Here is a 24744-nt window from a genome sequence, read left to right on the forward strand (position 1 = left end):
GGATTCTCTGGGTGCTGGTGCCTCTCTCCTCTCAAAGTGGGCAGAGATCAGCAATCCTGCTGCCAACATGGAGCACAGCACCAGGCCAGGCTGCTTCCCTCGAGCAGGATGGCTCACAGGGAGGTTTCCAGCATCCATGAGTGTCAACCAGAGTGGTTTCTGGATTTATACTCACCCACCCATCCATGCCTTCTCCAAGTGCTCCTGAGGCCCTGCACCAGGCCTGAAGGAGCTGGTGGTTGTGGGAGCAGAGCCCTTTCAGGCTTGAGACATTGACTGGTTTGCAGTCAGCCTGGCTTAACTCTGCACAAGACTTGAACCTCGGTCCTGAAGAGCCCAGCAGACCCCTGTGCCTGGCCTGGAGCTGGACTTCTGACAGAACACCCCCACAGCTCCTGGTGGCACCACGCTGGGATGGGATTTCAGTGTGGCCAAGGTGTGCAGCAATCCCAAATCTCTTGTGAAACCCCCATGGAGCTGCTCACAATTAACACAGGAAGGTCTGGGGCCAAAAGCAGAGTTTTGCTGCAGAGGCAGCAGGATGGCAGAGCCCCTGGTGACCTGCCATGCACACAGCTGCTCCCAGCTTCCTTCCCACAGATCCATGAAAAATGGTGTCCAACGGCTACTCTCTGAAATCCCAGGTGGAATCAGGACCAGGAGGGGAAGGCAGAGGAGTGGAGGATGTGGCTCTGCCTGGGCTCCCTGTCCCTGCAGGCCCTGCCAGCCAGGCTGGCGGATCTGTCCCCACACCTCACTCTCCCAGGCTTGGCACGATTTCCTGCTGTTGGCTGGGAGGGATGACAGCCTCCACAAACACTGCAACTCCTATTTCCTAAATGAGAACCTTTGTTTTGTGCCCATCCAGATTTGCTGGGAAACCAGAAAAAGCCTGTGCTGGCCCTGGCTGAGCCATGATCCACAGGGCTGCAGAACAGAGACAGCCCCGAGCTCTCCTTTGACAAGTCACCCCTTCCAAGCTCAGCAGAAACACAGGGTGCATCCCAGAGATGCCAGCAGGGCCGTCTCCTCCCTCCCACCCACAAGAGATGCAGCATTTCTCCATGGCACTGCTGGCTATCAGCTGCTCTCCTGCTGTTTTGGCAGCTCTTCCAGCTGCCATCCTGCTTCCCTGGCTGAACACAGGGAGGAAAAGGAGATTTCTCCTCCTCACTGCAAGCTGGCTGCAGGTCAGAGGAACAGCACTCCTTGGGATTGTAATTATATCCTTCTGGCACAGGCCAGCTGGGAGGCAAGTCCTTTGCCTGCTAATTATAGGACATTATATTGCTATTAGCCAGCACATTCCAGCTCGGGAGACAACCCACGGCTCACTTGGCTTTGCCTGGTCACCAGGAGGAGCCTGCACATCCTCCACCAGCACAGAGGAGAATGGGCATACAGGTGGGCTCCAGAAAACCTCTGCCCTCCCCTTCCTTCCTCCCTGCTCTCCAGAAAACCCCACAGCTTCAGGCAGCTCGGTCATGGGTTGAATCAGAGTGGTTTGTTTGGAAGAAACCTTAAAGCCCATTTTGTTCCACCTCCTGCCATGGGCAGGGACACCATGCACCATCCCAGGCTGCTCCAAGCCCCATTCAGCCTGGCCTTGGGCACTCCCAGGGATCCAGGGGCAGCCACAGCTTCCCTGGGCTCCTTGTCCCAGGGCCTCCCCACCTTCACAGGGAAAAGTTTCTTCAGAGGAAATTATAAACATCTCTCCAGCTGGGAAGTGTTCCCTCCATTTCAACCCCTCCCCTGTCTCAAAGAGCAGCATTTAAACTGCAAAACCCTTGGGGCAGGCAGGCCTGTCCATCCCTGATGGGTATTTTCAAGTCCCAAACACACAGGTGTGTTCATCTCATTTGATCTTGGTGCACCCCGAGTCACGAGCTGATCAAGGACTCTTGGGTTGCCACGTTAAGAGGGGGACGGCACAACTGACAACATGAATCTGTCCACTGCCAAAACCACAGAACATCTTGGAAAAGAGCCACAAAAATCACCCTGAGTGCTCTGCAGGTGTGTACAGAGGACCCACTGCACAGAGCAGTCCTAAATCCCCCTCTCTGGTTTATATTCCTTCAAGAAAAACAAAACAGCAAAACCACGTTGAAAAACTGATTATGAAAACCTTTTATCAAGGCTGCCAAGCTTCTCCTGGGTTGCCATCTACTGCCACCATCTCCTTTTGCTGCTTTCCTATCCCAAGCCCTGCCCAAATACCCCTGTGACTGCTGGCAGCCCCAGGCCAGCTCAGGCAGCGTGACCACTCATCCCAAATGGCTCTGGGCAGGGATGACGAGTCCAAAAGAGACACAAGGCCTTCCCTCCCCTCCCTGCACAGCCTCAGCCATGCTGCAGCCACCTGGAATTCACTCAGTCCCTCTGCAGTGCTCCTCTTCATTTTGTTCTTGTTCCCCTGCTCGCCCCCAAACAGGACCTTCCCCCTCCAGAAAACCACGGCCCCGCCGCTCTCTGCCTCTGCATTTGCTGATTAAAAGGGGGAGGAAAAAAAAAATACAGTAATGGTCCTTTTTTTTCTTTCTTCCTCCTCCAGGAAGGCAGGACCCTGGCAAATGGTTTTGCCCCTGGGCTGAGCCATGGCCAGTTCCACCCCCTGCGTGAGGGAGTTAATGGGATCCGCAGCAGAAGGGCCCTCCCGCCTCCTGCTCCAGGACTTCAGCTGACTCCAGGATGGCTAATCCCATTACAAGAAAATAACGTGGATAATTCAAGCTAATGAAATCGTTACAAGAATGTGGACAGCCAGGGGTGGACATTCAGAGCCAATTTAACACTCCTTGGTGTTGTTATCCCCAGCACAGGAAATATCTGAAAAGGAGGAAGGGAAAGGGAAGGAGGGAGGAAAAAAGCCTTCCTCTCTTGTTAGCTTAAATCCTGTTAGAGAGTTCAGGAATTATCTGGCACCCATCTCCCTATTACCATTATCAGCAGCAGCATCAATAATGTCTCCTTCACCTCTGAAAATCAGCAAATGAAGGCACAGGAAGACAAGGTGGGAGGGAAACCTCTGGATGCTGGAGCCCAGTCAAACTGTGGCTCCCTCCTGCTCTGGTGGAGCCGTGGGTGGAGGGATTTGGCAGCAGAGCAGGGGAGCAGTGTCCCCCTGGCCCCCAGATGAAGTGACACCAGGAAGCAGATCCCAGTGCAAATTTGTTCATGTCCTGCTGGATAATCAAAGCTCCTGCAAAATCTGTGTGAAAAGCCAGGGGGACATGGGACAGCCACGTCTGCACCTTGTTCTTTACCATGGATCATCAGTTTTTCCAGCTGCCTCTCCTCTTTGCCCAGGAGCATCATCTTTGTTTGGAGGCCCCTTGGTCTGCTGCTGCAGCACAGCTGGGTTTTGCTTTATGTGATTTCTCCTTTTCCTTGGCTGCCCCAAGCTGTGGGTCTCTTCCCAAGCCCAGCTCTCTGGGCACACCTGTCCTTGCTGCCAGAGGCTCCTGGGGCAGGGCCAAAGCCAGCCTCCCCTCCTGCAGCATCTCACACACTCCCTGGAATAACACTGCTGCTGGTCCCAGCTCTGGACTTCCCTCCTCATGGAGGAAGTCCATGAGATCCACTGGAAAACAGTCCTGGGGAAGCTGCTCCAGCTTTTGGATCAGCCTCGCTCCCTCAGCGCTTCTGGAGAACTCCAAGTTTAGTTCTTCCTGGATTTATCGAGTTTTGGCACTGATCTTCAGGAATTATTTAGATGCCCAACACCACAACTACTACAAGTGCCAGGGACCATGTGGACACGGATGTGCTTCTTCCAAGGAGCTGGGAAGGGACCCACAAATCCCATTTTCAGTGGACAGTGGCAGCAGCCTCCCTTGGATCTCATGGCAACAGGATCAGGAACACAAAAGCTTTGGCCCCAGAGCAGGAAGCAGCCAGGGGATCTTCCCTCAAGATGCTGGATCAGGAGGCAGTGGCTGCTTCCTGTGGCTTAACTGGCTTGTTTAAAAACACAGCAAAACATTTTATCCCTTCTCGATTTATTTTCCTTAACAGTTGCTTATGAGGGACCTTATCAAAAGCGTTCTGAAATTCCAAGTAAATTAGTCATTAGGCAGGTTTTCAGAACAGTAATTAGGCCACTCCATGCCCCTGATGTATTATTTACCTGAGAAGATCTACATAATTAGGGCTCTTCTTTATAACTGGTATTACACACACTAAATTCTACTCCAGTCTATCGTGTAATTACGCAATTAGGCCGCACGCTAAACAGAAACCAATCCTGAAAACCAAGCAGAAAGAAAAAAAAAAAACCACCCAACAGTAATTATTATTTTTTTTAAATCCTCCATCAGCAGCACAGCAGCAAGTCTTAAAATTTTAATATCCCTCCACTTAAGTCATTTCTATGCAGGTGCTGCAACCAGGTTTGGTTTCTTAATATTGCTGTGTTTAATCTGACTTTGGGAGGTTTTAACATCAGGAGAGATCTGCTTTAAAGGCTGGTGGGGAAAGGGGCTTTTCCCTTGCCTGGATTTGCTGTGCTGGTGGCAGGAGCATCATGTCCCTGCAGGCTCCCTTTGCAGCTCCTCTGCCCCCTGCTCCTCCCAATCCACGCCGATTCTCCAGCTCCTGGGGGCAGGCAGGTACCTGGTGTGACTGTCACAATCATTTTACCCTCCAGAGCTGGCTCCCACGCTGGAATTTTAGTGTGGAAAAAAGGAATGAGAGCCCCTGCAGCAGGAGCCTCACATGTGCCTTTAGGATGGAGGGATGGATGTGGCCATCTCCTGAATTGTTCCCATCTTCCTTCTGGTCCGACTGCAAAGCAAGGTCTCGGGATGTCCCTTCCCACCCATGCCTGCCCACGGGGCACTGCACGTGCCCTGCTTGGTTTCCTGCTCCTTGCTGATGGACAAGCCTGCACCACTGGGGTGGGAAGTATTTTTTTAATCCACTTCTTGCCATAAATCTATTTTAGACTTGGTGACATCAAGGAAAAGCAGCCAGGACTCGCTGACACCTCCTGGGGAAGACACCTGCCTATTCTCCACATTTATTTCCATGCTTTAGAGACAATGATGATTCACTGCTTAATGAAAGCAGGAACAGACTTCCTCCTGAAATGTCACACCTCAATGCCTACAATTCCCAGTTCCTAAGGGCCAGGAGAAGGTGCAGAGCTGGCACAGGGAACACCACAAGTTTAGTAAGCCCTAGGTTCAAGCAGCACTGCTGAATGTGAACACTGACATGAGTTTGGGAGTTCAAAGCCACCCCAAAAGAGTGACTCAGAGGATTCAAAGATAATTGGTGGATGTGTGATGGAAGAGGTCACCCCAAACCAGGACGGAGGTGGAAAATCCCACTTTAATATTATTCAGGTTTTGTTGTTGCTTTTCTTCTCTTGGGCAATCTTACAGAGCTCTGAGCTGGTTCTGGTCACAGCAGGACTCTTGTCCCCTCTGCTGCCATGGGCCAGCCACTCTCTAATCCCCTTATTTCACCTATCCAACATCTTCCTTCTTAATCCTACTAGTAATACTAGAATACTAGTTACTCCTAATAGTAATTACTTTTTTTTTTTTTTTTTTTTTCTGGCTGGGGGAGACAAAAGGAGAAGGGATGGTGGAGAAAGGACCAGCTCTATCAGGAGATCTTCACCCACATCACCTCCCTGGAGCACAGCAGGACCATAGCACGCTGCCCTGGCAGCTGTCCCTGAGATGTACAAATGCAGCAGTCACCTACAGACCCCTACAACCCAACCCTTAGGAAATCTCAATCCTTGCACAGCCTTCAACAAGAGCCTCCAATGCCTGCAAAGCCTTTCTCAGAGCTCACACTCCTAAGCCACAATTCTCCCAGCACGCAGCACCTTGCAGGACCAGGGCTTAGGAGCCACCAAGTCACTGCCCTAATCACCAGAGGGTCAGGATTTCAAAGGAACCTGCAGCTCCCACAGCGCAGAGATTTGGGGATTTATCTCTCCTGGGCTCTTTTGAAAATCCTGATCAGAGTGCAGCTCTGGTCAAAAAAATAAGTTATGCTAAAAATAGTGCTCACAGGAGAGTCTGGTGCAAATCTCTGCTCCTGGAGGATTCTTATGAGTCAGCTCCTTTCAAAGACAAGAGGAAATTTGTACAACTAGCAACTAGGAAACACTGAAGGAACCCAAAGGTGTACTCAGGGCATCCTCTGGAGAAGGCAGCCTTGCTGTTAAAGATACCAGCTGCATCAACAATCAAAAAAAATAAAGAAATATCTCTTATTCAGCTGTAGAACCTCCTGCACTGAGCTGGAGAATAAATATAGAAGCAATGAGATATTTATAGGCACACAGCTATTTTAACCCAGCTCTGCTTTAAAGAGAATCCTTATTTAAGTCCTGTCCCTGTAAAGCTGCAGGATGACTTAGAAAAATAACCTGATTAATTATTTTCATCAGGAGAACGGAGAAACACGGAGGGGAGATGAAATGCACACAAGCACAGGGGGAAGGTGGGACTCCAACACAGCCCGGCTGCCCAGCCCTCCTGAGCTCAGCCTTGTCCCCCAGAGCCCAGGCTGGCCACGTGTGCCACCTGCCAGGGCTCACAGCGGGCACAGCACGAAGAGCAGGCACAGAACAGCTCCCTGCTGAGGCAGGCTGGGAGCCACCACGCTCCACAGACAGCAGAACATCCCATTTTCTGCTCCTGCTGGAAGCAGAGGTATCTTTTCACTGCTGGCAGTCCCATTTGTGCCCAAAACTGAGGTGTGGCTGCTGCCCAAACTACAATGGTAGCTCTCCTCCTGCTCCCAGACCTTTGGTCACCCCCTGCCGACCTGCCCTGAGCACAGCAAAGCTCAGAGGCCACTTTACACAGTGGGATTTGTCTTTACAGGTCACCTGGAAACGTCCCAGAAGACAGGACAGGGAGTCTGGGATTCAGTGGCGATGTTTCCACTCCATTTCATGGAAAGCTCATTGCTCCCCACCTGTCTCAAAGTGCAGGATGAGGACAGGGATTCCACAGGGTCACTGGATGGTTTGGGTTGGAGATCATCTAGTCCAACCCCCCTGCCAAGAGCTCCAAGAAGCGTGGCCACAATGAGAGAAAAGGGGAAAGGATCATCCTTCCAGCCACAACCCACAAAAAAAAAAAGCAAGCACACACCTGGAAAAAAGGTGAGATGGGCTCTAGGGGTGAGAACAATCCAAATGGCAGGGGACAGAGCAGAATGTCTGCCACGGAGAGTGAGCTTCAGCCAGGATGGGCTCAGCAATGCTGAGCTTGTGTGGGAGCTGTCAGAGACCCAGCTGATGGCAGCAAGTCCCTGCAGAGGTGACAGCTCTGGCAGATGCACTGAGCAAACAGCAGAAAAGGGGGAGAAATCAGACAGGAGGCAAAGGCAGCTCAGTCTTTACAGGCAGAGCTGGGCTGAGCTCGCTGGCCTTAAAAAAGGGAGGCAAGTGGTTAAAAAGCAACTTTTAAGCAGCATCCCTGCTGAGCACAGGTAGGGCAGGGCAGGCTGGCAGCTCCCCTCCCTCCCTCCTTCCCCCTCCAGCCCTCCCTGCTGCAGCAGACCCAATTTCATGGGGTTTTTGCACGAGCAGCGGGGTGGAAAATGATCATGGGGAGGCAGCCCACGGCGCTCCCCACATCCCCCTGCAAGGTGAGCAGCCCCAGCCCCACCTGGGTGGGCACCTGGGTGAGGAAAGAGGCAGCAGTGAGCTCCCCAAAAGGCAGCCATGGAGGGGGGTGAGGGGCACCCACGCTCCCCCCAGCCCCGTCACCCTCCCGGCTGCTGACGGCAGAGACGGCGCAGTCCTGCGTGACAGCGTGAAATTAATATGATTTTGGGGGAAGTTGGCAGTGAGTAATGAGCAGCTGAAACTCCTCATCCCCACCCCCTCGCCCCCCCAAAGACTCTTTTAACCCCTCAGCTGCTGGCATGGCATCAAAGAGTGGGAAGAGCAAGAGGTGGGTTGAAGGGAAGCAGAGAAGGGCCACAGAGCCCACCTGGAATGGGATTTGCAGGGTGGGTTTTGGCACAAATGTCAGTGGTGCTGCCTGTGAGCAGCCCCAGCCTGTTGAGATGCCGAGATTGGCACTCCTGGGTTTGGGAAAGGCAACACTGCTGCTTTTCCAAGTGAGGTTTCACAAAGAGATATCAAAAACAAAAAGAAAAAGATGAGAGGCTGAAGGAGACCCAAGGCTGTCCTCCAAACACCCCTGGGCAAGGCCCAGAGCCCACAGCCTGATGTGCACACACCACGGATGGGCAGCAGCACAAGAAGTGGTTTTCCAGCTTTCCTGGTATCTAATAAATGAGAATGTGGTCAGAAAAACCATCCCATCTTCATGGGCAGCTGATGTGAATCCCAGGATGCCTGGTAAGGGTCAGTCCCACAACAGCACCTTCCTGAGAGGACAAGGCTCAGCAGCTTCCTCCTGGACTTAACTGCAGCAAATTTAAGATCTCCTGTCCTCTGCCAGATGCCTGGAAGTGCTCAGGATACTGCTGGGGGAGGAGGAAAGAGAGGTGAGAAGACAGATGGTCATCCTGATCTGCCTTAACTTGATTTCTTCAGGAAAAACAAGGTGCAGACAGAAATGCTGCTGGTGCCAGCAGCTGCAGAAGCCAGCACAGTTCAAAGGCCCTGGGCACAGGCACTGCCTCAGGGGAGGTGAGAGACTCTGGAATGGAAGGGTTTTAATTGCAATCACATCCCAAGGCTGAAAAACCCCCAGGTTGGGAGAGGGAGAAAAGCTGCAGCAGGCATGAGGTTAAAAAAATAATGATGCAAACAGAGATGCAAATAAAGGACACGATGTCATCGTGAGGAGAAAGCTGTGATTCATTAGAGGCTTGTTCAGGACCTTCTGGTGAAGTGAGACTGAAAAATACCCACACAAGTGAAAGACAGGGGGGGTGGATGCATCAAAACCACCAGGAAAGAACTGGAGTTAACAAATCCAACAGACAGAGGAATTTTAAGAGCCAGGAGATAATAATCTTGACTGTACCTTGATGAAAGGCTGAGACACAAGCTCAAAAGTCAGCCCAGTGTAATTTTAACATTATAGATTGTGCAGTGCCCCAGCTGCCAGCCCCCAAAGGGCCAACTCTGAGAATGAACGAGAACTGGCTGCAGTATAAGGCAAAAAATAATCCCATGTTTTTCCTTTCTTAGACACACACATACTCCTCTTAATTCAGACAAAAAGACACCTTGTAACACTAAGAACCCTGAGTGGGTTATTTGCAGGAGACAGCACAAGCAAGCTTTGGTTTTGTTCCCTATGGAGAACTGCCTGCCCACATCTGAAATTTTTTTGCACTGAAAAAATGGCACAAATCCCAAAGCAGAACCCCAGAGTGGCATTTGAACAAGACATTCCAAAAGCAGCCCCTTCCCCACCTCACTCCACTCCCCTGAGCCCCTCCACGCCGCTGAGCAGCGGAATTTGTGTGGAAAGCTAATTAAAGTTCCCTTGGGAAGCTCGGCTGGATGCCCTCGAGAGAGGTGGCAGGAGTCAGGAGGAAGCAGCCCAGAAATTCCCTTCATTTGCACAGGACAAATCCAGGTTTTGGGAGGGCAGAAAAGGGACCTGGAGTACACGGAGAGCAGAAAAGGGGGAAAAAAATAAATATAAAAATCAAGTATGTAATGAATATTCAAACCCAGGAAAGGGATGTGCTAAAAAAGAAAATCTTCCTTCTGCTCTTGGGAAGAGCCACCTTTTAAAGCAACTTTGCCAAGATAACACAGAGTTAAACATTTCCTTATCTATGTTAAACACCTTTATGATTCAAACTGAAAAACAGCACTGCAAACCCATTTCCCTCTCCCCTACCCCATGGCTGGCTTTGGAGAGTGGCCAAATTAAAGTGGCCACTTCCATTTCTGGACTCTGAATATCAACCCAATTCTGCTGTGCTTGGGTTTCCAGTACACAAGGAGAAGATCTGAAGAAGGAGGGGAAAAAAATAAAATGAGTTTAATTTATGCTGTTTGAAATAGAGAAAAAAAGCAGCCCAGCAGATCCTGTATTCCTACCTGCAGCTCATGAGGCTGGTGCGCATTCCTGCACCCTGCATTTTCCTGTGCAACTTGCCCTGGCACTGCAGTTTGGGCATGGAAACACCAGGATTGGTAAAAGGCTGCCAGGATGCACCTGGCACCAGCTGTGCAGGAGATCCAGGGCACACAGTGCCAAGGGCTGGACGAGCAGAGGGCATGGGGTGGTTCAGGGGGCAGCCTGTGCCAGGGTTCCCCACCCTCACGGGGGGAATTCTTTCCCAATATCCCATCCAGCCCTGGGAAGCCATTCCTTGTGTCCTGTCCCTCCATCCCTCATCCCAGATTGCTCTCCAGCTCTCCTGGAGCCCCTTCAGGCACTAGAAGGGGCTCTGAGCTCTCCCTGGAGCCTTCTCTCCTGCATCTCCCAGCCTGGTTCCAGCCCCTCCATCAACTCTGAGGCTTCCTCTGGACTCACTCCAACAGCCCCACGTGTCCTGTGCTCCCCTTGCAAGGCAGAGACACACAACAGCAAACAGTGAGGCTGAGCCCTTCAGCCAGGACAGAGAGCCATCAGCCAGGCAGCTTCCTTTTATCCAAAACCAAACTCAACACATCCAGAGGTGCCATCCTTGTGAGAACCTTCAAACAGCGTGGGTGGGACCCCACAGCCAACGGGTGACAGGGACAGAGGAGGAAAAACCTCAACCAGAGGAGCATCCTGCAGCCCCCAGAGGCAGGCAGGCTGCCCCTGAACCTCTGGGCAGCCCAGCACAGCCCCTTCATTCCAGTGAGGAGCTGGAATGGCAGCACAGGCACCACATCCTCCGTGCCACCACCTCAGCAGCAGCCCTGAGCCAGCTCCCAGCAGGGGCTGCACCCTCAGAAGGCAGCCCTAAAATATTGTTATGCCAAAGGGCAGGCCAAAACAAGGCTTGGGAATCCAGCCCAGTGCTGGAAACACCAGAGCACAGCCACACGTGTGCTGGGATGCCAAGCAGCACATGATGTCCTGGGGAGCTCATGGCCCCACCTATTTCCTGAAGAACATCATGTGGTGACCCTACTCACCACCACATCCAACTCAGAGGCACCTTCCAGCTGTCACTACACATCTGAGCACTGAAACCCCTTCTAATCCCTGCTCCCAGAGCTGTTTGTGGCAGGTTTCCAGCTCAGCCTGTGTCTCCAGGCAAGGTGCACATTGCACAGTCCTTCCAGTCCTCAGGGGAGGCCAGCAAGGTGGGATCCAAGCCCTGCTGGGTGGCTTCAGGGTGGCCCAGCTGCTTCCTGCTTCTCCAAGACTCATTCCTGGGCACTGCCTCCTTGCCAGCAGAGCACCGTGGGACCAGCAGAGGTGTCAGCATTGCAGCCCCCTGCTCTGCCTCTTCCTCTGCCACCCCACCACATCAGCAGCTCTGTCCTGCCTCAGATATCTCCTCCTGGCTTCTCCCAAACATCATCCAGCACCTGCAGCCCCTCTGCTACCCCCGGCAGTCCCTCACAGCCCAGTGACTTCTGCAGCTGTCCCCAAGCCCTTGGGCCCCACTGCCTGCAGGGGGACACCATGGGGACAAAATTCAAGCAGCTAAGAAGCAGCAGCAATTGGTTTTGAGCCATTTCTAGCACAACATGGAAGGTTTTAAAAGTGAAACCCAGCAATCCTGGCAGCACTGGACATTCTGTTTGCATGGAATGCTCTAATTAACTCTGCCCAGCACTTGCTTAACAAACTCACATGTTTTTCCTCAATTTTTTTTTCTCCTCTTGTGTCTTTCACCAGCACAGATTTTCCACATCTTCAACAGGGGAAAGAGAAATTGTCTCCAGTCATGTAGACTCCATTACTGGGAGAAAGGTGTGAACAGCAAGCATGTCTGGCAGACGGATTCATTATCCCACCGTGTCCTTTATAATGGGAAATGAAAAGCCCATTCTGGTAACTACACTTTATTATAATAGGTCAGAAGAAGTGAAAGGCATCATCTTATAAAATTAACTTCCTAAAGACTGCCTTAAAAAAAAAAAAATCTCTCTGCCAGTTTATCCACTGCATCTCCCTGCAGAGATTTTTTTCTTCTCCCAGAAGGGGCTGACTCCCAAGTCTTGTCCCACTTTGCTTTTCCCCTCCATCAGAAGGAACAATTCTTTTTCCTCCTCATCAGGCCCAGACACTTGCTTTGCCAGATGCTATAAATGCCATGTCTTTGTCAAGACAAAGAAAATAGTCAGCAAAGGAGATAAAATTAAAAGAGACACCCACCCCCAAAGGTCTTTGCAAGAAGCAGAGTTACTTTCTCTGCAGCAAAGTCAGGCTATGGAGATAAGTGCACCTGAAAACCTGTTCTTTGCCCTGCAGTACCTTTCAATTGCTTTTCTGCTCACTGCTTCTTTAGTCAAACTAAAGTCCAGCCCTCCCAGCTGATGATAATTTTGTGATTTAACAGCTTTGTGCAACGTGTTTGACTGCAGTTCCTACAGGTGCAAGGCAAGGAATGGCCAGACAATGATAAACCACCTTCCACACCGAGTCCTGATCTCCCTCAGCTAATTGTCAGGGCAGAGCTGGAACTAACAATTGCTGCAAATTGAGGAGAAATCAAAGATAAAACCAAAATAGTTAAGTTCTCAGATAAATCCTACAAAGAAAAGAAGAAACTACTTCCTCCCCCAAACACACAACTCCAAAAACTCCATCCTTGGGTGGGATGACCAGCAGCTCTGCCAAACTCCAAGCACACCCTGGACTGAATCCATTCCCCAGGTTGCCTTGGATTGGGCAGGAATCCTTTAAGAAGTGTTTTTCTAAATATTATCATTCCCTTTTTGAGGAAAATGAAACCCCCATCTCCTCAAAACATTATAAACCACTTGCAAAACAGACTGATTTTCATTCTTCATGGAGTTGGTGCAGCCAGAGGGAAGGGGTGCCCTGAAACAAAGAGTTAATTGGAACTCCCAATGAAGGCTGCATGGATCTCATGTGATAGATTCTTAAAGGAGCCCAATTTTCAGAAATTGCCAGGGCTCCAATCTGTGAAAATGTGGCCTTTCACAGATCTCCAATTCAGCTTGCCACGTCTAGAGTTCCTTTTGAAAAAAAAAAAAAAAAAAAAAAAGTCTTGCCATAAAAGCCCCACAATTTGGTAGGAAAAATTAGCAGCCTTCATGGGATAGCAATCCCTTTGTCTCTCTTCCCCTAACTGTGGCTCTTTGCAAAGAACTAAGCACCGTTTCCCTTTTGTTATTTTTCCAGGTAGTAAAGAGAAGAGCAGGATCTAATCAAGAACAAAAATGGGTGAAAAAAACGCACCCACAAAAGCTAAATCTTCACACCTCGCCCAAAAGCGGCCCCTATAATTGAACTGCATTTCTCCCTCTGAAGAAGATAACACCTATCTTAAAAAAAAAAACAAGATAAATAAATCCCTTGAGGGTGCAAGAGAAGCCAGAACCTCCAGGAGGACGTGGCAGAACATGCTCTGAACCAGTCACACCCCAGCAAAGCCACTGGGGTGGGGTGGGAGCAGGGCAGCACCTGAGCCTTGTGGACCTGCCAGAAGAGGATTATCTTGCAGGCAGAGGACCTGAGCTGTTGATCAGAGCATTCCTGACCCCCCTCAAACACCTTAATTAAGCACTACCTTTCTCCAATCCAGGAAACAGAACAAATTTGGGATCCCCAAACTGCAGAATGAAGAAGTTCCTCCAGGCTGCTGTAGGAGCACAGGCAATGGTGCAGGGCAAGGCTGAGCATTTCAGTGATGGATCCATAAACAACAAGATCCAAAAGTGTCAAACCAGCCAGGGCAGGGATCCCTGAACTGCCAGAGCTGGGCAGGCGCAGCAGCTTGAAAAATCCACTCTTCAGAACACCCAGCTCCCTTGGTTTGCTGTTCCAGTGTCATCAACACCTCCTGTGGGGCCATTTGAGAAGGGGGCTGAGTTCCTTGACAAAGCTCAAAATGTGGAAATATTTGTTTGGGAGGAAAAATAAATATATCTACACACATATAATGTGTTATAGATATTTTTTTGAACAATATTGGCATAATTTATGTATTTTTCTAGGGTAATACATATATATAGATGCTATGTGGATGTATATAATGTGTGTATATGTAGAATAAATACACACATAAATTAATATTTATTCCTAATTTAATATTTGTTTTAAAATTAATATTTATTTATATTGAAATTTATATTTCTTGAATTTTCTCCTGCTGCAGGGCTGGAAGGTGGCTCTGGAGCAGGGGAGACAATAGGGAAGAAGCTCATCCTGCACAGCCTGTGGCTGTCACCCTGCGTGGTGATGCCTGGCTGAGTGGCCCGGTGGTCCCCAGGCTGGCTGTCCCTTGCTGTCCCCAGGCTGGCTTTCCTGGGCAGGCTAAGAGTGCCCCCTGCAGCTCTGCCAGCCCTTCCACTGCCAAAGGACTGCTTGCCATTCCCAACCAATCCCTAACAAAAGCCAAACCAAGGCAGGTTCCTAAATGCAGAGCAAGCCCAAAGCTCCAGAGCAAAGGCAGCCGACTGAAAGGCACAAACAAAGCAGTGCAGGAGGGTGAGGTGCTGGGCACTGCTCTGCTGTGCCTGCTTTGGGCTGCTCAGGAGGAAAGGAGGGATGGCAGGAGTGAAAGGAATGTGTCCCCACAAGCTGCTGGGTTTTGTTGGGAGGATAAACCCCAGCTCTGAACATCCCAGGTGAATGAAAGGGATGCTCTGAGAGCGCCGTCACCAGCTGGAAGCTGCAATATTAATCAGATTTTCCCCTGCCCCTCCTCTCCACAGCTCTGAGGTGCTAGACAAGACAGGAGGGAACAAACCCACACCAAAAACCCCCCACAGGCTCTGTGCTTGTGATGTGCAAACCCTCCCACACCTTGAACTTCACCTTAGTCCTGGCTTTGCTGGCTCAAGCTTTCCGAGGGTCACATCTGTAGCTCGGAGTGTTGGGATTTAAATTAGCAGAGCTCCACGTGCTGAGGAAACTCAGCATGGGCACTGGCAGCCCTGGGCTTCTGCCTGAATCCCTCAGAGCACAACTGAAGCAAAAGCATCCGAGCTGCACAAGAAAAACCTTTTGCTCTTCTAGAGGCATCGTGCTGTTGTGGCCATCATCACAGCCCTGTCCAAAAGCCAAGTCACGCTTTGCCTTTAGTGAAACCCCTGGAATTCCTCCCAAATGAGTGTAGGAACACAGAGCTTCCCTCACAGCCTGCAAGGAAACAGCCCCCCAGCCACACAGGAAGCACCTCTTCACACAAATACAGGAGGTGCAATTCCATCAGCACAGGGAAACACAAATCACTGCCAGGGGTTTGCACTGAGAATGCTTTAAAGGGTTAAGCAATACCTCAAATTTCCCCTTTGCATAGGAATGCCCCAGATGTGACAAAAGCACCCAAATTCTGCTAGGACAGACCCAGAGACCACCTCCCAGCATAACACCCTGTGGCAGAAAAATCAACAATTCCTGCAAACCAACAGCAGAGCAGGCACACGGCCTGGGGCAGCGAGCAAAACATTCTTGTCTGGGAGCAGCAAGGATGGTTTTCCTTTCACCAAGTTCCACTTATTTTTCAAAGTTCCTCTTATTTTTCAGGATGGAACAAGGCTTAAATCACAACACAAAAGGCTGAGGACACACAGAGGTGATCCCAAAATCCCTGTTTTCTTCCACAAAAATTCACAATATTTACAATGTGAGGAAGATCCCGCATGAAAATCACAGCAGCTCCGCCCCAGAGTGCCCCACAGACACAACAAAGCATTTTCCTACCTGAAGAGCTCCCTGATTTCCCTGACAGTGGCCTGGAAGGGGATGTTTCTGACCAGGATCTTGGAAGTTTTCTGCTTCTTGGCAATCTGTTTCTTCCGGGCTGATTTCACAGCAGGCCTGGAAGCAACAGGAAGGGCAGGTAAAGACCAGGGAGCAGCAAAAGTCCTGTGCCCCCCCCCCAGGATTTGGAACGTGGAAAACTGAGGCACCAGCTCACACTGGCATCCTGGGTTGTGCCAGTGGCAATGCCACACAGGACACCAAGAAGGATAAAATTCTAACCACCCTTAAGTCCTACATCTGGAAATGAAATAGCCCATCTTGCTCCAGTTGAGGTCCTCATCTCACATTTGCCACATTCCTCACCAAATCCTGCCCTTTAATTGTCAGGAGAATGCATTAATGAATATATTTTTTTAAATCAGCTTAATGTAGATGAATTTTGCCTTTTTTTCCTCCTGGCTTATAAAACAGTACATGAAATTTTGTAACAGAGTATTAAATTTCTTTTACCTCTGGAATTGTATTCCATTTGGACAAGGTCAGAATTTACCTAACACAAAAGACAACAGCTTATTCCATAAAGCAAAGCACTTCCCATTGTGGCCTGGATACCTGCTGAAGGGATTTTCAAAATCAGACTGGATAAAAACGGTTTATGAAAGAATTGAAATACAAAGTGCAGATACAGGGAGCTGTCAGACTGCCTGTGGTCCCCAGGAACCAGATTCTCAAACAAATTTTGACATTTAACACATATCACTTCCAGTAGGGTATCCAGAGTGTCTGAAGGACACTGTTTAGGTGCCAACATCCAAGTACCTGGATTAATTTGCAACTTTACAGTTAGAATATTCTGTGCTGAGTAAGAACTAGGAAGGAATCCCTAAAAACTGAGGCTAATTCTAAGTAAATTCACCCACAAGTAACCTTCTCCTCTGTGCCTGATTACCCAGACCAAAGGAGGGAAATCCAAACTTTTTTATCAAGCAAGAAATCTCGTTTTGTCTTCATTGATTAGAATATTATTCTTAAGCTCCTGTTATCTCAGATAAACAAGTAAAAGGTTTCATTACCAAAAAAAGATTTCTCTTCAAGAACTTTTTAAACCCCTGGGGATTCACAGTGCTGCCTGAACTGCCACCAAAGCAGAGATTTTCCTTGAGCAGAGAAGAAAACTGCCTGGTTCTCACTTTGGACTCATTTTTGGGGCCCCGCTTCAGCTCATTCCTCTTTTTTTTTTTTCCTTTTGAGCAAAACTGAGTCAGTAAAGCAGAGCAAAGGCTGATGTGTTCACCAGCTGGGGCACTCCTGGCCACAACCCTCAGGATGCTGGGGAGGAAGGAAGAAGCTCCCAAGGATTAGTGCAGCTGAAATGTCACTGAGGGCAGAGGTGAGCCTCACCTGACAGCTCTCTCTGAGAGCTTCACTTCCAGCTTATGGCCATCCACACTGCAGCCCTGGGAGTGCAAACAAAGAAACAGCAGGAAAAAAAAGGATATCGTTAATAGAAATAAGTACCTAGAAGAATTAGAAGTCAAAGCAGTACTAAATTAACATTAATCAGTGTTTGTTCTGTGAGGGGATATCTGGGTCTCTGCCCCCTGCAAAGGGCACCTGACAGGAAAACTCATGAAATTTCAAATCCTTGCACATTTTCTGGGATTTCCACGTTGGATCAACATCAAGAAACACCCTTTTCCACCAGTCTGTCCTTTTACAAACCCTCTTCCCTCAAAAACCTGGCCCAACTTAGAGGCTTCTCCACCTGTCCAGTGCAACCCAGAGCACTGACATCCTCAGCCACACTCTGAACTGGCAGCTTGAAGGAAGTTTCTGGAAAGAACCCCAGAATGGCAGGCTCATGCTCACCTGGAGCTGGCGCAGGGCTTTCTGGGCACCCTCTGGCTTCTTGTACTCCACAAACCCAAAGCCCATGGAAAGCAAAGTGCCTGTCAGGAGAGACAGGGGGCTTGGTAAGAAAGCAGTGATAACAGAAGGAGCAAGCACTGATTGTCAAAATTGGGGGACAAAAGCTTAATATCCCATGGAAAGGGTTAGCCTGTCCACGGCTGACCTCATGAGCACCCTGGCTGAGTTTTTTGAGCAAGGCTTTGCTCTGGACCAGCTGGTTTTGGTGCAGATGTAAGAAGGGGATAACAGATGTTGCACACAAAACCAATGTTTTGCTTTGCATCATCTCAGTTGCAACTTCCTTAAACAAAACTCTGCAAAGCAACTGCTGCTCAAAAGCAGAAGAGATGCTGTTGTGGAAACACACATCCCTCAAGCTGGAGTGGGCAGACATCTCTTCCCCTCTGAATCCCACCACACCCCTGAGGAACATGCTGCCTAACACAGCAGCCGTCATTAAGGGACAATTAATAACCAGGGGAGAAAACAACACCCCATTTTCAACCTCAGAGCCTCAGAAGTGGCAAAGTGTAGAGATGACCCCAGTGCCAGAAGGGATCAGGTGCTACAAGATGAGCCCACACTTGGTGCTGCCTGCTCAGACCCACCAGCAGAACTGAAGAATTCATTTTAATTCTTTATCTCCCAGCAGATCTGAGTTTCAGTATCACACAGGGAAGCTCTGTCAAGGGGAAATGGCACAAAGCTGTGCAGCTCCCAGGGAGAAGCCACAGCCCCTCCAGCCAGTGCTTGCCTTAATCCAACTCCTTGGGAAACAAGAGCAGCCAACAGCAGGCACAGCCACTCATCCTGCAGCCTGGGGGGCTCAGGGCTGCCAGGGAGAAGGCAAACCAAGCCCACTCAGCACAGCTCTCAGCCAGGCATCCTTGAGGAGCTGGCCATTTCCAGGATAATGCAGGGTTTAATCATCACGGGGCACTGGCTCCTGTCAGCCTGCATCCCACTCTTTTCTGTGATCCTGAAGGAGTTTGGCTTCTCCCATCTCAAGCTCTCAAGAGAAGGCCACGTCTCCACAAACCCCACAATGGAGTTTAACCTTCCAGAAGGAACCCTGGGGGAAGGTTTGGCTGCTGCTTGCAGCCATTTCCACGGGAACACTTGTGGAAGCACGGAGGATTTTGCCAGCAGGAACACAAATGCTCAGCCAGATGAGTGCTGAAGCAATGCCACACCTGAGCCCTCAGCTCAGCTGAGGGAAGGAATTGAGCAGCAACATCTAGAGTACCTGCTTTGTCCTTCTTCTTGGATATTGTGCAGCTCTTCAGGGCTCCCACTTTGGAAAACGTCTGCAAGGAATTTGGACACGTGATTCAGTTCCCTTTGTCACAGGCTTGTAACTCAACTGCCAGCGTGGCCCTCTTCCACACAGGCCCACCTCCCCCAGCACACACCTGCCAGCAGTGCAGCTGAGCCTCTCCCCATCAAATTATTTCTGCACAAACAGCCACACACGCACGAAGAGTTTGAAAGGTATCAAAGGCCTTCCCAGAAATCCTCCACCACCCCTCAGAAAGTGCAGAGATCTGAGATGGCTCTGCAGGAACACTCTGCATTACAAGATGCCCTCAGCCTTAAGGGTGGGTGCTGCCTGTGATGTCCCTAGAGGACAGCTCTTCCCAAAAATGGGGAGCCAGAGGGTAGCCAGCTATTTATTTGACTCCCTTGTAAAGCCAGAAAAAGAAGAGGGGACAAGTCCCAGCCCTCCTCTGGATATTTATTTGTCCACAGCTGGAGCAGAGTCTCCAGAGTCTCACAGGTCCAGGATACTTGGGCCATGGAATGTGGCATTTTACACAGCTAAAAGAAGTGCCAGAGATGGGAAATTCCAGCTGCTTTTCCTTATTTTGCTCTTAACACCACACATAACTTCAGGAATGCCATGCTCCCTCCCAAGTGTTTTGTTGAGGTGAAGCAGCACAAGGCAGCACAGTCAGCAGAAGCTGAGAGGAAAAGCACATTCAGAAATCATCATTTATTTATTCATTCACTGCCTCTCACACAGGAAGCAGTGGCAGAGCTGCAGCAGTGCCTGTCCCAAGGAGAAGCATTACAGAAAATATGGGAAATCAGGAATGTTGGAAGATTTCCTACTGCCTCCACCTGTCTCTAGGTGGAATTAAACCCCACCAAAACAGTTTCAGATGCATTTGTCTAAACTGACACCTGGAGTGATAGTCCCAGTAGAACCCAGTGCTCACTCATCTCCCACTAGATCACACTGGCTGCAGCTGAAATCCTTTAAACACTGTGTCCTTACTGCTCACCTCCTTCAGTGTGTCTTCTGTGGTAGCAAAGTTCAGGTTTTTGATGAACAAGGTACACCCAGGAATGTTTTCTTCTTCTTCCTCCTCCTCTTCCTCTTCTTCCTGTGCTGCTGTTTCCTCTGAGTCTTTTGTAGCATCACCTGAACCAAGAAGAATAAACCCAACTTTGTAAGATGCAACAAAACCAAATTTTGGGGGAGTTGCCCACTCAAACTGTGGAGGAACCCCTGGGATGGGGAAAAATGTGGTGTACTTAGGGAGGGAAGATCAGCCCTCACAGTGGGAAGTCACCCAGACAAAACATATCCTGGAGCTTGACACAAGAGCAGAGAAACACAGAGGCCCCCAGCAAGTCAGCCAGAGATCTTACCTGGTACCAGCCCTGCTTTATCCTCCTTTCCTGGAACCCCAGCTTTCTTTTTCTGAGGGGCTGGGCTGAGGAAAACCCCCATTGGAGCCCACTCCAGATACAAGGGCACGGAATGAAACTGTGAAGAGAAGACAGGAGAGAAATGAGGAGTGAAGGGTAAGCCTGAAGGAAAAACTCTGCTCTCAGCTTCATTTTCACCTCGCTCTCTAATGGAAAACAGCAGTGGGAAAGCTGAGTAACCTTTGCAAGTGGCTAAACTCTGTGACAAAAGGATCCAGCCTGACAGGACCAGAGCCTAAACTCTCTGTGACAAAAGGATCCAGCCTGACAGGACCAGAGCCTAAACTGTGTGACAAAAGGATCCAGCCTGACAGGACCAGAGCCTAAACTCTCTGTCGATCCAGCCTTACAGGACCAGAGCCTGCCATGGATCACTCCTGGATTGTGAAAGGGAAAAGAAACCCTCCAGCTGTGTCACACTCCCCTTCTCCAGCATCCTCTGCAGGCTGAGCCCTGCTCTGCTGTACCAGGCACCCCCCTAAATCCACAGGACACAGGTGGGAACATCAGTGCCTCTGGGATAACCTTTCCCACACTCCCTTTGCCCCCACGCTCAGAACGAGCCCTCCTGCAGCTTCCCAACTCACCAAGGTCCCACTGCCCAGGCAGTGCCCCCACCTTGGAGTAGGCCAGCCTGGTGAAGGCCTGCTTGGCCTCCGTGGGCTCCAGGAACTCCACGATGGCTGTGATGCCTCCCTCGGGCAGCAGCACCCGGCCCAGGCCGCCGTGCTGGCCAAAGAGCTGCTCCAGCTCCAGGGCGCTCGTGCCCGCCGGGAGGTTCTTCACCAGGATCACTGTCTTGCTCCTCTCTCCAGCAGCCTGACACAGCCAGCAGGGAAAGAAAGAATATGGGATGGAAGAGAGCAAATCCAGCAATTTTCTACATAGACTTCAGATCCAAGGCTGTGCTCTCCCTCTCTCTGTGTCACTCCTTTCCCAGATCCAAAAGGATTGAGAGGCATTTAGAAAACACTCCGTGGAAAATCCACATCCCACTACAACCACATCTCATGGATGGTGGTTTCAGCTGCAGATCCACAGAGCTCCTTCCCTGCCTACAGCCCACCATTCTCATGCCATCATATTATGGATTTCATCCACCCAAGAGCCTCTGCATTTTCAAATGGATACATTTCCCAACTCATCAGGGAGGGTTCAATCCTGCAACATGCTGAGGATTTAGTTCCCAATTTCCAAGAGAGCTGAGAACAGCAGGACTGGAAGAGGTGGATCCCCACTGGTGCCTCCAGCTGAGCCTCTCACCTGGCTGAAGGAATCCAGGCTGACCCCATTTTCCACGAGGAACCGGCGGATCTCCTGCACCAGCTCCGTTTCTCCCAGAGCCACTCTCACTGCCACGCTGTCCTTGCTCTCCTGCAGGCAAGAATTCAGTCACCTGCTGCTCTCAGGAGCACAGGCAAAGGGAATGTGGCAGGCAGCTGGAAGGTAAAAATGTTCCAGCTCCTCTGGAGCTGCTGGAATTCAAACATGTCCTAAAGTAAACTGAAATTTCCAGGAATGATCTGAGCTTTAGGGTGTCAATTCCCACCAACTTCTAATTATGTAGAAATGCAAAATTCTGCCACAGGAAAGCAGAGTGGGAAGGAAGGCTGGGGACCAAGGGATCAATAGGCTCAGAACTCACAGAGGTGCTACAGCACCACAGGCCCCAGCCTCTGCAGTGCCCACGGATGCACAGAGGCTTTTCCTGTACAAGACCAGGAAGGCCCTGGCCACAATGAAACAGCAGGAAAGTGATGTCCCACCCCAGCTGATCCATCACAACCCAACTCACAGCATCCAGCACTTGGCTTTTGGCAGCATTGTACTTCTGGGCCATGGCATCAGCCACAGCGTTTGTGCCCACGAACAGCGCGTTCCAGTTGTGGGAGCTGGCAAGAGAAAACACAGCCAGGGTCAGGCATGGGGCCCTCCAGCCAACAATCCTGGGAAAAAGCAGCTCTGAGCACCACCAGGAGCAGGCAGGGTGAAGAGAAAGGGAAAGAAGGGTGGAAGATCCCTAGAGAAGGGACAGGATGAGAGATGTGACTGGGGAGCAAAGAGGAAGCAGTGCAGGCAGCTGAGCTCTGCTTCCCCAGACCTCAGTGGTCACAGCTCTGCAGCTGAGGTTCAGGTAATGGCTCAGAGGAACACACCTTTCCAACTGGTTTCCTAAACCCACCAACTCCATGTAGGCAAGGCTGCACCCTTTTCCCTTCAAGATATAAAGTATCAGCGACTTTTTTCAAACTGATTTGTCACACAGCAAGAAAAAGCCTCTACAAGCTTTAGAATTACAGGTGGCCAAGCAGAGGAGCAAGGCCCAACTGATCTGAAAGCACCCTCTGAAGAATTACAGAATCAGACTAACTCTTATTAGAGAGGTAACTCATACCAAAGCCATTCAAACCTCTCAATTTCTGCTGCTCACTGAGCTACTGCAGCTACTTGGGCAAAGGAGTCAGGGAGGTAAGAGAGAAAGGAAACAGAGCTGCACAGCAAATGCTTCAACAACTCTGGGAATCTCTGCAGCCCCTGTGAAGATCCCACATGCATTCCTGGGAATCTGGCAGCTTGTGTTGTACCTGGCACTGTTGGCTTTGTCCTTGGCCTCTTTGCTCTTTTTGTAGGAGGAAGACTCTTCTGCATCTCCATCTTCCATTTTTTCCTTTCTGATCGTGGAGGGTAAAAGATGCATCATTCTGCCCTGCAAGACAGGAAGGAGAGGTCCAGCAGCTTTGGAATAATCCACAGATGTCCACATGGAGGAAATTTCCTGGCACCTTTCCCAGTCAGACAGCCTTGGTGGAAGGAGGGAATTTTCCTTCCCAAAGGAGCCACAACTGCAAGTCAAAGTGGGCACACAGCATGAGGCAGACTCGGAGCTCCTTCCCCACCTCTACCAGGATTTTGGTGTCTGCAAAGCTGCTCAAACCAAGCTACTCTGCCAAAAGAACCTGCAGGAGAGCCTCAACCTTTTGAACAGAGCCCAGAAGCAAACTCTCGGCCACATTCCCACCCACCATTCCCACCAGCTGCAGCCCACAGCAGAGGAAAAGCTGTACCTGGAACACCTGCCCATCCAGCTCTGCCAGGGCCTTCACAGCATGCTCAGGGATCATGTAGGTGATGAAAGCAAATCCTTTGGGCTTCTTGGTGAGCTTGTCAATGGGGAAATGGATCTCTGAGAGGGGTCCTGCAGGAAGCAAAGCTCAGTGGTCACAGATGTCTCTGCACAGCTCTGAACTGGCACCTCCCAGGCACAAGCAGGGATGAGGGAGCAGCTCTGGATGTGTGGTGAGCCACCAGCCTGGGCCAGGAGCTGCAGAGGAACAAGCAGGGACAGCACAAGCAGCCCAAGTCCATGTGTGGCAGCTCATGGGCTCTGACAGGTGACACAAACCAGGCAAGCTCTGAGCAGCTGCCTTCACCTTCAGTCAGGAATAAACACCTCCACAACCTCACCCTTTCTGCCCCAGGATGCCAAGATAACTTTAAATGTGTTTAATTTGGAGGCAGGAGAGGGAAACTTCAAACTGACACCCCAAGTTTGGGATTCCAAGTGGATCTCAAGGATTCACCTCTAACCTGCAGGAAGCCCCCTGCCAAACAGGCTCACATGATCACACCAGAAAATAAAGATGATGGGAGCTGGGCTGTGTCCAAGAGATGTGGGACACAGAGCTTTGTCCATCCCCACCCAGCAGGAAAAAGTCTGGACAAAGGAAAGACATTGCCCTTCAAGTTCCAGACCCATGGCAAACACTCACCATACTTCGAAAAGATCTTCTCCAAGTCCTCCTCAGTGCTGGTGAAAGGCAGATTCCTGACAAAGAGTCTCCCTGATTCAGACAAGTCCTCCTCCTCCTCATCATCCCTCAATGTCCTTTGCCAGGGCTGGTGCTCGGGTTTTGCTGGAACAGTTTCTTTTGGGGTGTTCCTGCACCGGGAAACCTCCACACAGCGTCCACCTGATGCCCAAAGAACACAGAGGGACCTTGGATGCTTCCCAAGGCCACGAGCAAACAACACCCACAGGCAAATGATGCCTTGAGTGGCTGCCTAGAGCAGAGGCTAGGCAGCGGTAAAGGAATAAAGCAGGAATTTATGGAAAAGGCTTCAAAGGATACACCTTGGGCTGTACAAGAGCCTGGCTGAGGCTCCAACCTCGGGTCATGAGGTCTCACACTTTTATAGGTTTTGGTCCACTTCCATATTGGGGTTAATTGTCCAATTACAGCTTCAGGTTATGAAGTCCCATCTTCCCAGATTGCTCCCCTCAGTTTGCTGCTGTTTATATTTTTGGGCCTGAACTGGAAAAGGATTGTTTTGTCTAACTAAGCTGTGAGGAGAACTT

General features: G+C 50.2%; 1 protein-coding gene across 1 annotated transcript in view; it reads right to left on the reverse strand.

Moving 5' to 3' along the window:
* RBM19 (RNA binding motif protein 19) overlaps window positions 1-24744 on the reverse strand; it is a 52059-nt gene that overhangs the window by 21364 nt on the left and 5951 nt on the right. Inside the window, exons 10-21 of the mRNA XM_021549838.2 lie at window positions 24158-24358; window positions 23453-23583; window positions 22973-23094; window positions 22183-22279; window positions 21651-21761; window positions 21006-21206; window positions 20328-20445; window positions 19958-20097; window positions 18919-18979; window positions 17631-17710; window positions 17163-17218; window positions 15759-15875 (exon numbers count right to left, since the gene is read on the reverse strand). Of these exons, the coding sequence (XP_021405513.2) occupies window positions 15759-15875; window positions 17163-17218; window positions 17631-17710; window positions 18919-18979; window positions 19958-20097; window positions 20328-20445; window positions 21006-21206; window positions 21651-21761; window positions 22183-22279; window positions 22973-23094; window positions 23453-23583; window positions 24158-24358 (1435 nt within the window). The remainder of the gene's footprint in view (window positions 1-15758; window positions 15876-17162; window positions 17219-17630; window positions 17711-18918; window positions 18980-19957; window positions 20098-20327; window positions 20446-21005; window positions 21207-21650; window positions 21762-22182; window positions 22280-22972; window positions 23095-23452; window positions 23584-24157; window positions 24359-24744) is intronic.

This window comes from Lonchura striata, chromosome 18 (assembly GCF_046129695.1).
Source record: "Lonchura striata isolate bLonStr1 chromosome 18, bLonStr1.mat, whole genome shotgun sequence".
In the NCBI taxonomy this organism is placed as follows: Eukaryota; Metazoa; Chordata; class Aves; order Passeriformes; family Estrildidae; genus Lonchura; species Lonchura striata.